General features: G+C 41.9%; 1 protein-coding gene across 2 annotated transcripts in view; it reads right to left on the bottom strand.

The window, feature by feature from the left end:
* Nipa1 (NIPA magnesium transporter 1) overlaps positions 1 to 13,560 on the bottom strand; it is a 46,615-nt gene that overhangs the window by 9,489 nt on the left and 23,566 nt on the right. For both annotated transcript variants that reach the window (XM_052161612.1, XM_052161622.1), the window contains 2 exons: positions 12,835 to 12,925; positions 5,586 to 5,746 (listed from right to left, as the gene is read on the bottom strand). In XM_052161612.1, coding sequence (XP_052017572.1) covers positions 5,586 to 5,746; positions 12,835 to 12,925 — 252 coding nt within the window. The remainder of the gene's footprint in view (positions 1 to 5,585; positions 5,747 to 12,834; positions 12,926 to 13,560) is intronic.

The raw sequence follows: 13,560 nt of genomic DNA, 5'->3' as shown, positions 1-13,560 counted from the left end.
GGCAGTGGTGGCGCACACCTTTAATCCTAGCACTTGGGAGTCAGAGCAGGCAAATTTCTGAGTTCGAGGCCAGCCTGGTCTACAAAGTGAGTTCTAGGACAGTCAGGGCTACACAAAGAAACTCTGTCTCGAAAAAACAAAAAAACAAACAAACAAAAAACAATAAGTAATAGCACACCCCTTTGGAGCAGATCTCTGCAGATCCACAAAGATGTACTGTCTTATAGTGTGCTATGTAGATAAATATGTGACTTAAGTTTTAATGATGATTCTATAAGAATTCCTAAAATTATATCTGTGATTATTAAGTTCTTTTATAATGGAACTGCTACTAGGATCTTTTTCTGATAGTCATGACTGCAATGAGAACTCTGCCAGTCTCCCAGTGTCACAAGTTAATTTCTCTTAGATGGCAACCAGACTTTCTCCTACTCAGAGCACATTTCAAGAGGTTGTAAAACAATTAACCAAAGGTCATAAAAAGGGAACTAGGATTTATTATAGGTGTTAGGACAGAAGTTAATTCCCCCCCCACCACACACACACACAGGGTTTCTCTGTATAGCCCCCTCTGCCCCCATCCTGGAACTCACTCTGTAGACCAGGCTGGTCTTGAACTCAGAAATCTGCCTGCCTCTGCCTCCCAAGTGCTGGTATTACAGGCATGCACCACCACTGCTTGGCTCAGAAGATAAAATATTGACTGGGTTTATCTATACAAAATTTCACTTACAACTTAGTTATGGTTTTAAACTTTGTAAGAACCTGTAGAGAAGACAAATGATAGCTAGATAATTACTCCTTTTTTAAAAAAGATTTATTTATTATATGTAAGTACACTACAGCTGTCTTCAGACACACTAGAAGAAGGGCATCCGTTCTCATTACAGATGGTTGTGAGCCACCATGTGGTTGCTGGGATTTGAACCCAGGACCTCTCGAAGAGCAGTCAGTGCTTAAATAATTACTCCTAATAGATATGCAAGTACACATTCTCTGTTGTAAACTTCTATTTCAATTTATGACTTGGTATTTTGTGTAAACTTATGATGAACTTTGTAACATGTGATCATGTGTTCTGAAAGATGTTTAAGGGCTGAGGACAAGAGAAATCAGACCAGAAGAATTGAGTGAGAGGAACAGAGCTGAGAGAAGAACTGAACTGAGAAGTTTTTAGTCAGAAGAGAACAAGATTAGAAGGAGAATGCAGAGTGGAATAACTTAGAAACTATAGGTAACATAAAATTACTAAGAGAACAATGTGCAGGAGGCAGAGGGAAAGAGGAAAAAAGAAAATGCTGCAGAGAGCAGAAGGAGCAGGCAGGCTTCTCCTTACCACGGGACAGGACAGGTCCCATGGTAAGGACAAGGCGGGCTTAGTCTTATTAAAAGAAACAAAGCCTTTTTCCTACAAACATGGATTGAGTGAGTTCTTTCTGCACCAGTGCTTGGTCTTTTGCTCCATATGCTTGTGTAAGTATGGGTGTGTGTGTAAGTATGTAATTGTGAGAATGTATGCATGTGTGTGTGTAAGTATGAAATTGTGAGAATGCATGCAAGCTGGGCCCAGCTGACTACATGAAAATAGGTATGAAGCTATATGAATGAATTTATGTGAGATTATGCATATTCACTTATGTAGAAGTTTCTCTCTCTGCAGGTGTTATTCTCTTCTGGTTCAATAGAAGTTTATTGCTCACTTAGTATGATGTTCTCTAGCTCCATCCATTTGCCTAAGAATTTCATGAATTCATTGTTTCTAATGGCTGAATAGTACTCCATTGTGTAGATATACCACATTTTTTGCATCCACTCTTCTGTTGAGGGATACCTGGGTTCTTTCCAGCATCTGGCAATTATAAATAGGGCTGCTATGAACACAGTAGAGCATGTATCCTTATTACATGGTGGGGAATCCTCTGGGTATATGCCCAGGAGTGGTATAGCAGGATCTTCTGGAAGTGAGGTGCCCAGTTTTCGGAGGAACCGCCAGACTGCTTTCCAGAGTGGTTGTACCAATTTGCAACCCCACCAGCAGTGGAGGAGTGTTCCTCTTTCTCCGCACCCTCTCCAACACCTGCTGTCTCCTGAATTTTTAATCTTAGCCATTCTGACTGGTGTAAGATGAAATCTTAGGGTTGTTTTGATTTGCATTTCCCTAATGACTAATGAAGTTGAGCATTTTTTAAGATGCTTCTCTGCCATCCGAAGTTCTTCAGGTGAGAATTCTTTGTTTAACTCTGTACCCCATTTTTTAATAGGGTTGTTCGGTTTTCTGGAGTCTAACTTCTTGAGTTCTTTATATATATTGGATATTAGCCCTCTATCTGATGTAGGATTGGTGAAGATCTTTTCCCAATTTGTTGGTTGCCGATCTGTCCTCTTGATGGTGTCCTTTGCCTTACAGAAACTCTGGAACCTTATGAGGTCCCATTTGTCAATTCTTGCTCTTAGAGCATACGGTGAATCATGGTATGCACTCACTAATAAATAAGTGGTTATTAACCTAGAAAACTGGAATACCCAAAACATAATCCACACATCAAATGAGATACAAGAAGAAAGCAGGAGTGGTCCCTGGTTCTGGAAAGACTCAGTGAAACAGTATTTGGCAAAACCAGAACGGGGAACTGGGAAGGGGTGGGAGGGAGGACAGGGGAAGAGAAGGGGGCTTACGGGACTTTCGGGGAGTGGGGGGGGGGGCCTAGAAAAGGGGAAATCATTTGAAATGTAAATAAATTATATGGAATAAAAAAAAAAAAAGAAGAAGTTTATTGCTCCTAACTTCCGCCTAGACTGACAAGCAAGAGGCATCTGGACAATAGGGAAAAGGCTCTAGCAACTAATCCTTTACTTAATCTCCTACTGTTTTAGGATGAGGTGTTAAATGCCTGAGACTGCAGTCTCTGGCTTCAGAGAAACACAGAAGGCAGGTCAGCTACATTAGCATAGTAACTTAGACTTAGAGAAGTAAACCTTTTATTATACAGCAACTGTAAATTTTCTGTAAGACAAAGTCTTACCCCAGAACTTTGTAAGACAAAGTCTTAGCTCCCCCCGCCCCCCCAGAAGAAAAGAACCTCTCTGCTGGGACTGGCTCCCGGCACTTCATAAACTAAAACAGTGTATGTGTTCCCCCCACCCCCACCCTGCCTCCCCCCAAGCATGAGCTTTCACTTTCTGAAGTGATGCAGCCAGCACTGAGAAGTGTGGACATTGCAGCCACTAAGTGTTGCCTTCTCTTTCTGCAGTGCTGTGCATCTTAGCAGGCTCTCGACATTCTAACGCTGACATACACACCCCAGGCCCACCATGCTCTAAATACCATTACAAACATTTTCTCTGACCTTCCATCTTTGACTGGTAGGCACTGTATATTAGGGGGGGTGGAAATATAATTACGTGGTGGTTTAAATTTCCTCTAGGGCAAAAACTACTTGTGCTCTTTGTACCTTTAGATGAGAGAGGAGGGGTGGGGAGGGAGGGAGGGAGAGAGAGGCAAAGAGACAGACGAGACAGAGAGCAAGCACAAGAGCTGTGCCCTGCATAAACTGAGCATGAAGCACTGAGTGGATTCTGTAGGTTAAAGAAAAGTGCATACAGTTGAGAGGGTAAAGAGTATATGGGAGGAGCTGGAGGAAAAGGAATGTGGGCAGATTTCATCCAAGTAAATTCTTTTTTGTTTTTGTTGTTGCTGTTTTGTTTTTAGATTAAAACATACGGATATTTTACATGCATGTATGTCTGTGTACTGTTTGCATGCCTGGTGCCTGAGGAGTCCAGAAGAGGGAGTCAGATCCTCTAAAACTGGAGTTACATGTGAGTGTGAACTACCATTTGGAGGCCAGGAATCACAACTCACTCTTCTGGAAGAGCATCAAGTGCTCTTAACCTCTGAGCCATCTTTCCAGCCGATCAAATTACATTGTATACATATTATGAAATTCTCAATAAATAAATATATTTAAAGACATCTTAAAATCATCAACAACAACGGAATAAATCTGGGCGTGGTGTCACATGCCTGTAATCCAAACAGTTAAGACGTTGAGGGAGGAGGGCTGCAACAAGTTTGGGGCTAACCTATGCTACATAGCAAGCAGCAGGCCAGCCAAGCTATATATTGTGACCCTGAGTAAGAAAAAGAAGCAGAACAGGAGGAGGTGGAAGGGGAAAAATGAATTAAAATTTTTCACCTAAGAAAGTAATCAGAATCATATAATTTTATATTTTGCATTTTCTAAATATTCTCATGTTAATTATACACAAGGCTGGAGAGACAGACCAGCGGTTCATAGCTCCTGCTGCCTTTGCAGAGGACCCCAGTTTGTCCCAGTACCCAAATGGAGCAGCTTGCCACGGAGTGAAGCTGCAGTTCCAGGACGGCGTGACACCTCTGGACTCCACGGACACCGTACTCATGTGTACAGAGCCACATCAAAGATAGAAATAATAGGGCTGGAGAGATGGCTCAGAGGTTAAGAGCACTGACTGCTGCTCCAAAGGTCCTGAGTTCAAATCCCAGCAATCACATGGTGGCTCACAACCATCTGTAACAAGATCTAACGCTCTCTTCTGGAGTATCTGAAGGCAGCTACAGTGTATGCACATATAATAATAAATAAATCTTTTTTTAAAAGGTAAAAACAATATAGCATAATTATATAAGTTACAAATGTATGAATAAGTGGGAATACGAACACATCAGAGTCATTCACACTCATCCCAAGGAAGGGGCCTCAGAGGTGCAAGGCTTATTTAGCCTGCAAAGGCCGAAGCGGCATTCCGAGCTTGGGGACAGGTCACCTGTAGAGCTGTTCCTCTGGAATCGCATGAGCCTTTCGGGGCACCCTTGCCTAGTCCATAGAGCTGTCAACTTTTTAATGCCTTCGTCTTTATACCAAGACTCAGAAAACACTTTGAATTTTATGAGAATGAGGAAATATTAAAATGTGAAATGTGTGCAGAGATGGTGGCTTGAATGTAATGGCCCCCACAGGTTTGTATATTTTAATACTTGATCCCCAGTTGGTGGAATTATCCGGGAAGGGTTAAGAGGTGTGGCCTTGTTGGAGGAGCTGTGTCACTTGGAGGCATGCTTTGAGGTTTCAGAAAACCCATGTGAGTCCCATTGCTGTCTCTGCGCCTCCTGCCTGTGGAGGGTCAAGCTGCGAGCTCTCAGCTCCTCTGATCAACATTCTCTGTTCCATTATTAGGGACCTTAACCCTAAGCTCTCACATCATAAGTTCAGTTAAATGCTGTGCTTCATAACCTGTCATGTCCATGGTGTTTTGGTGTAGCCACAGAAAAGCAGCTAAGACCACAGGCATAAAATACTCAAGGGAAGGTCTTAGCTAACTTCAAAATGAGTTCTCCAGGCAATCAAACCAAACTCTGAAAACTGGGCTAGGCTTGTACACACAGCCAGCTGATGTGCACACATAAAATGGACAGACAACCAAGGTCTGTAGTGGAAAATCAGAGCAGACCTTGTCCACCCGCCTGCCAGAAAGCGTCAGGACAGTGGTAGTGTGAGCTGTCTGGCTCCCTCAGGAAGCACGCTAGCCGCCCTGCTAGGAGTCACCTGGGTTGGTCAGCTTCTCCTCCAGCTCGGCCTGCGTGGTCACGCTCTCAGACTTCGGGGAATGGATGATGAGCACGACGGAGCCCGCGCAGCTTAGCAGACACCCCAGCTTGCCCAGGATGTTGAGCTTTTCCTTCAGAAGATAAGAAGCTAAGATGGACCTTCAATTAAATAGAAGAAATCATTGCAGTTTAAATCAAACTTGTTTCTAATAGTTGATATTTGTCTAGAAGACTTGCACTTTCTTTATAGGTGTATTTTATTTTCATTGAGCTTTTAAAACTGTTTTTATTTGTATTTTGGGCCTGGGAATCAAACCCAGGGCCCTGGGTACGCTTTAACGCTCAGCAACAGGTACGCTCCGCCCAGCATCGACTTTTTACAGATACAAAAACTAGCCTTCCCATTAGACACTTATAGAAGCTTTTTTTTTCAGCACAATTGGATTTTTATATCATTTTCATGCATAACCAATATGTAGATTATAAGATCTTAACTCATACTTCTGAATAATATCTTAATTATCTTATAGATAGAAAATATATGAGAGGTTTTATTATTGATCAAAAAAATAAAAATATTTCTTCTTTACTTAAAAAAAGCAATATGCTGGGTGGTGGTGGCGCACGCCTTTAATCCCAGCACTTGGGAGGTAGAGGCAGGTGGATTTCTGAGTTCGAGGCCAGCCTGGTCTACAGAGTGAGTTCCAGGACAGTCAGGGCTACACAGAGAAACCCTGTCTCAAAAAACAAAAATAAATAAATAAATAAATAAATAAAATAAAAAAGCAAATAAAATGCATACACACGAAACAAAAAACAAACAAATTGAGAGGTGCTCCCAGCAACCAAAGTATGGAAGACAGAATATGGACGGCTACTTTTCACTAACATCTGAAACTTAAAAAACATTGCAGTATTTTCATATACAAGTAGTGTATAAATTCATAAAGTATCAATGTGTTCGTCTCTTTTTCCTTTACCACATCAGCATACAACCAAAATGAGAAGAAAAAAAGATGGGCTTCCGCTAGGTCATTCCTAATTTGCTGTTATTATTACCGAAGATATTCAGAGGACATGACCATCTGGGATCAGGGTGCAACGGGCTCATGGCTATACTGGATTATTTACTTTGACAAATAGTTCCCAGACAGGATTCACATAGAAGCTAAGGCTATAGGTTAATGAAAAAGCAGAAGAAATGTCCCTCATTCTTGCTGAAATTGACAACAAATTGTTGATGGGAAAAAGTACCCAAAATCATTTAGTGTGTATCATCATTTGTAATTTTTAGGGACACAAAGACAATGAGACAGAAGGTCCCTGTGTAGCCCCAGCTGGCCTGGAACTCACGGCAGGCCTCTGCTTTCGTCCCCACGAGCCACCAAGCTCAGGTGATTCACGTCATAAATGTCTGGCTGGGCATTAACGCAGTTTCCAGCCTGTGATGTTACTGGGAAACTAGGTCATCAGAAAGGGAAGGAGGAGATCTAAAGCGAGGGAAGAGGGAACTGGAACTGGCATAGAATACCACAAAAGGCAGAAGGGAGGACTGCCCTCGGGAGACAGAGCGGCCAGCGAGCAGAGTGGCCAGGAGAGGGCGCTAGTGGGTAGAGAAAGAACGAAGTCCATGCATGAGGGTCACGATGAAACCCACCACTCTGGGTCCCAACTAAAAACATTAATTAAAAATACTTAAGAACAAAACCCAGAAAAAAATTAAAGAAAAATTAAGGCCATATGGTTGGAACTTAAACGTTGCCTTCCTAGGAGAGTGAGAGAGAGGTATGTGGCTGCAGGTGACTAGTGCAGGGCTCCTCTCAGCTCCGGGAGGAGGTAGCCTGGAGTCACAGTAAGCGAAGGACAAAAACCTTCACTTCTGAGGGAATCAGTTCATCTCTTCAGGTGCCCTTAGAAAAGCAGATGATCAGGGCGTCTGGGTAAGGTGATGAGCTTCGACTCTTTAGACTCAGTCAGTGGCTCCCCTTTCCTAATTATTCAAGTACTGGGAGGGGCACACAGTTAAGACTACATTTATTTTGGAAGACATGTACTCAGCCGTATAAGCGAACTGAGAAATCCTTAACTTGTACTCTGTTAATAAGGAGAATAAGAGATACCTAGACAGACCAGGGGCAAGAAGGCACGGGTAAGAGACCTGGGCTGGAAGGCTCGCCCCGTCAACACACCGCCCTTGGGAGTATCATTTTCTGAATACCTGCACACAGTCCCCACCTCCTGTCTTACACTACTTTGTGTAAAGTCAATACAGTGTACCATACTGTGCCTACAGTTTTGTCCTAAAGGAGGCCTAGCAGTGCGGTTTGGAAAATAAACTGCATTGCTGACATAATCTAATAAGAAAACCATGGCAAAACTTGCCTATATCTTAAATCACGGCTGGGATAGTTTGAAGGCCCCATAGGCTCATATTTTTGACTACCTGATCCCTAGTTGGTGGAACTGTTTGGAAAAGGATTAGGGGTGTGACCTTGCTGGAGGAAGTGTGATACTAGTAGAGGGATTTGAAGTTTCAAAAGGCTCGAACCATGCCCAGTGCTGTCTCTGCCTCCTGTTTATAGAGCAACAAAGGAGCTCTCAACTATCCCTTTGCTCTGCCATTGTGGACTCTCACCCTCTGAAACTGTAAGCCAAAGTGAACACTTTTTGCTTTATAAGTTGACTTGATCAAGGTGTTTTGTCACAGCAATAGAAAAGTAATAAAGGGAAGAGTCTACGTTGCTGCCCAAAGAATCAGGAACAGAAGGGGGGGGGATAATAGAACAGAACCAGGTTCACCTGGGACAACTGTCAGATTGTGCTATGGTTGAAAGGGTCTGCCGCGAACAAAAGCAGCAAGACAATGAGCATGGACCACAAGGCCAGATGACCTCCCACCCCACTGCAAAAGACCAGAATGCAATAGCCACATGTAAAAGTTGGTTACTGATGACTTAGAAGCGCTTGATAATAGGAAGTACAAGTTCCTTATCACATACATAATTTGAGACATTTTTCTCCTAATCTGAATTTTCTTTCTTGACAGCAATCTCTGGAACTTGGTTTTTAAAATGTTTATTTGTGTGTTGTGTATGTGTGCGTGTGTGAACATTCTATAGTATGCATTTGGAGGTCAGAGGATAACTTACAGAAGTTTGTTTACGTAATGTGGACTGTAGGACTGAATGTAGGTCATCATTAGGTTTGGCTGCAAACCTGATGGAAGTAAAGATCACGTTTGTCTTTACCTGCTAAGTCTTCTCACTAGATCACTACTTATTTTAAATTTATTCTTTTTATTAACTTCATACAAGAACAAGATACAATGCACCTTGATTATGTCTACCCCAACTCCATCCTGCCACTCATCCTAGACATCCCAAACAAGTCTCCCTCCAACCTTCCCTTCTCTGTAAAATAGAGATTTTAATTTTGGTATCTGGTTTATTTTTTTTCTTCATGTGATTCTGGTATCATACTTAAATAACCCATTGCTTGATTTAAAAATTATACTGACTTAACCTGTTTTCTTCTAGGAGTCTGCCAGTTTTAGCTCTTGGATGGATTTTGAGTTCCTTTTTCTGTGGTGAGGTAGAAGCAACGACTTTGAATATTTGCATGCCAATGTCCTGTTGGCTGGCACCCTTTGGTTTGTTTCTTCGTCTGGTAATGCTGGGATCAACCTCAGGACCTTGCATGTGCTCAGGACAATGTTGAGTAGATGTGGCAAAGGTGGACACATAGGGCTACAGCCCCAGCCCTTGAGCACAGTTTTTGAAAGCCTGGTCTTTCTTACAGAGTTAGTTCAGTATTTCTGGTAAAAATTAAGTATAAGACTGTAAGCGTACCTCTGAAATCCCGATCCCATTTTCATCAGTTTGTATACCCGACCCTAACCCAGTCTTAGGTTTGGATTTCTGTAGCGTTGATTTTATTTTATCTGAGATGAGGGCTCACTATGAAGTCTAGTCTCGTCTCAATCTTGAAGTCTCCTTAAGTCAGCCTTCTAAGTGTTGGGCTTACAGGCGCACACCACAGCATCCAAATTCAACCTCCCAAGTGCTAGGCTTACAGGTACACAGCACAGCACACAGCTTCATTACTGGGTTTTAAAGATGACTTGAAATTAGAAAGTGTCACTCCTCCAGTTACTTTATATTTTCAAGATTGTTCATCTATTTAAAGTTTTCTCCATCTGCATATAAATTTTAGGAACAGTGTGCCAATTTCTATGAAGAATTCAGCTGGGATTTTGATAGAACTGTGTGGAACCTACAGATTAATAAGAGAACTACCATGGTAATATTCTTTTTCCTGGCTTGTAAATATGGAACATTTACTGCATCTCCTTTAAATATACTCAGAATAACTTTTGGCACTAGCATCTGCTTGAAGACTGCAAAAGACTTTCATAGTTTTCAGAGTATGACTGCCCTTTTTTTGTGAAATTTATTCTATTTTATTTGCTTTGGTTCTACTGAATATAAAACTTTAATTTTTATTAAATATTTTTATTTAATATCCATACATGTGTACTTGGATTCAGTATACTGGACTCTATTCCCTCCTCTCTAATTCCTTCCCCCCCCACCCCCTCCTTTTCTCTCCCTATGTCATGTTCTCATTCTTCCTCCTACACACTTCTCCTTCCCTCCCCTCCCTTTAATTTAATACCATCTGAGAACATTTAACACTGTCTGTATGAACACAGGATGAAACCGTCTACATGGTCTACTCAGGGCCAGTATCTCTGAAGAAAAGTGATTCTACCTCTCCCAGTAGCCATTAGTATTAAAACGTGCTATGAATTCTATAGGGAAAGAGAAATAATAAATAGTTTTACACAGATGTGAGCCTTGAGCTCCAATAATGATTGGCATTGGCAGGATATGCCCACTGGAGTAATAGTGGAAAAGATTATGGGACTAACCAACCACTTTATGTACCACAGATGGAACTCAAGCCTGCAAGAATTAGCTGAGCTAAAACCAAAACCAACAACTGCACATGGCTGAACCTGTAGTATTGCTCTGCTAAATGGACGTAATAATAAACCGCCTCCTACGTTCTGGGCTTTCTAACCATAAGTGAGTCTCACAATCCTTGAAGGGGAGGAAGCTTCTTTTTACAGTGGATGGTGATTGATACCAAGGTCCACAACTTATCAATGTGCAGAGACTATGAGACAGACTGTGGAATGCTTAGATCTAAGTGGAACATGTGGATCACACCCCCTCCTTCAGAGGTCACTGCAGAAGAGGCGGGAAGCAGAAAGATTCTAAGAGCCAGAAGGGTTGATCGTCTTGTACAGAAACAGGTTTTACGTGACATAACAGCTATGTTAATAGCATGCATGAACTCTAGTGGTTGTGACTGCTTGCACAAGGCCTGCACAAAATCAAGCCAGGCAAAGTCCCGACATGGATGGAGGAGGGGCTCATAAAGTCTCATGCAGAAACAGGAGTCCGCTTTCTTACTGTGCTGCATGGAGGCATGCTCCTGGAGATGGTACTACATCCCACCACATACGGGGAGCATCAAGTGGACTTGGTGGGTGGTTTAGATTTTTTTCTAGAGTGTATATAGATGGGAGGAAAGCATTGGGAAGTATGGCACTAGAGGGGACAAGAGGGGGGAAGGGAAATCGGATCAAAATGCATTACATGCATACATAAAATTCCCCCAAAACGGAAATCATCAGTGAATATTTTTGTTCCTTGCCTTTACTTTTTTGGAGCTTTTTTTTTTTTTAAAATTAAAAATTAGAAATTTGTATTCTTTTTTCTTGAAAAAGTTTCAGTAGGCTCTCTAGGAATGTGGCCATTTCTCCTAAATTACCTAATCTGATGCCATATAATTATTTTCATTTCTATATAGTTGTAGAAATGTCCCTATTTTGTTTCTGGTTTTAGTGGTTACAGTCTTGTCTTAGTCCATTTCTGTTGCTGTGAGTTAATATCCCAAGCTAGGTAGTTCACTGAGAACAGAGCTTAGTTTAAAGCAGTTCTGCAGGCGGAGGATCCAAGGGCACAGCACTGGAATCTGCTTGGCATCGTACTCACGTGGCCTAGAGGAGGAGATTATGTGGCAGGGTGAAGCAAATGCGTGAGCTCAGGTCCTTCCTTCTTAAAGGGCCACTGGTGCAGCCGTGGAAACCGCCCTCCTGACCTCATCTCCATCACGTGCCTTTATCACATTCACACCCTCTATTAACGTTGTAGACATCAAGTATATTTTACCTACTTGTTTTTCTATAAATGGCTGCACGTAGGTCTGTCTATCACATGCATGCCTAGTGGCAGTGGAGGCCCTGAGACCAGAATATGGACTGCTGTGAGTTTGTCCCCACAGATGCTAATGCTGAAATTTGATTTGCAGTTCTAACTAAACCAGGCTAAAGCCTTTAATCCCAGGACTCGGAGGCAGAGAGCTTGGTCTATAGGGCAAGTTCTGGGACAGCCAGAGCTACAAAGAGAAATCCTATCTCCAAAAAGAAAGGGGCGGGGGTGGGAGGAAGGGAGGGTAGGAGGAAGGGAAGGCTTGAGATTAGTGGAGCTCTAGGGAATGGATTTGTTGCCACGGAATCAACTGTTGGAATGTGGGGGTTCTCTTTGGATGGCCCCCTTGGCATAGTTGTCAGTCTCACGAATGGGGTTGCCCAGGGCTGGAGAGACACAGCTCAGTTGGTAAGAGCACATGCAGTTTGTCCAGAGGATACAAGCTCAGTTCTGTGTTCTGACATCAGCACTGGCTGCCATCAGGCAGTTCACAACAGCCTATCACTTAACTCCAGGAGATCCAAAGTCCTCTTCAGGGTGTCCAGGATGCCTGCACTTACATGTATACATACCCACTTACATATACAGATAATTAAAAATAAAAAGAATTATTTTAAAAAACCAAATAAAATAAAATGAATAAAAAAATAAATCTTTAACTAGATGTGGTGCTATGTAACTTTAGTCTTAGCACCTGAGGTAGAAGCAGACCACCTCAAGAACAGCCTGGTCTAGATAATGAGTTCCGGGCCAGCTAGGGCTACATATCAAAAGAATAAAAGAAAGAAAAGAAGAGGGGGGGGTGTTACCAAATTTTTTACTTTGTAGCCTCTAGAATTATGAACCACAATTAAGACCTTAAAAAAACAAAGTATTACTTTATTTTTTTAAACAGAAACATTTATAATGAAATGATCTTTTCTTACATAAACTGATTATTAAATATCAAAACAGAATGTCAGTTCTTACCCAAATGGTACTCCAAGGGCACCTAAGGGAGTCACCAGGACTGTAGGGACCGCAGTGTAAGCTAGAAAGTTTCCAATCTGGCCAACAGCCACTGTCAAGAGAATCACAAGGTTACATTATAAAATTCCTTTTTTTTTTTTTATCACCAATCAAGATTTTGCAAGATTCTGTTCTGAAAGGGCTTCTTCTGCCCCACTTCTGAGGAAGCAAATCTACGTGCCCACAGATCCCAAAGGCAGAACTTCACTGGTTAGGAAGTAGTCTCCACTCTGTGGAAATAGCCAGCATTATCACAGTAGCAAGTACAACACTGAATATATTCATACTCTTTAAATTCTACCTTAAAATATTTCAACTTTTACATTTTAAACTTATTTGTGGCCAGGATGCAACATAAAAGTAGTACACTGGTATCATGTAATACTTGGATATATGCATGTATGCAAACGTTTTTCATTGCTTCATGGTGCCAACACTCAAAAAACTTTAAACTATTTTTATGATATACACAGTAGTTTCTGTGCACACTATAGCAGTACACCAAGGTACAAAACTGCTTTTGACTGCCACTTTATACCCAATGAGCAATCTTTCCTAGACAAGTTGGGCAGAGCTTCCCAAGAGCCTTCCAGTGACCTTGGACTTGGCCCAGTATGAGATGCTGTCTAGAGCTGGGTTGTACAGGACCCAAGTGTACTACTCAAACAGAGTGTAAAAGGGGGTTCC

Source organism: Apodemus sylvaticus, chromosome 1 (genome assembly GCF_947179515.1).
Source record: "Apodemus sylvaticus chromosome 1, mApoSyl1.1, whole genome shotgun sequence".
Taxonomy (NCBI): domain Eukaryota; kingdom Metazoa; phylum Chordata; class Mammalia; order Rodentia; family Muridae; genus Apodemus; species Apodemus sylvaticus.
Note: the sequence above shows the minus strand (reverse complement) of the source record. Positions and strands in the feature narration are given on the sequence as shown.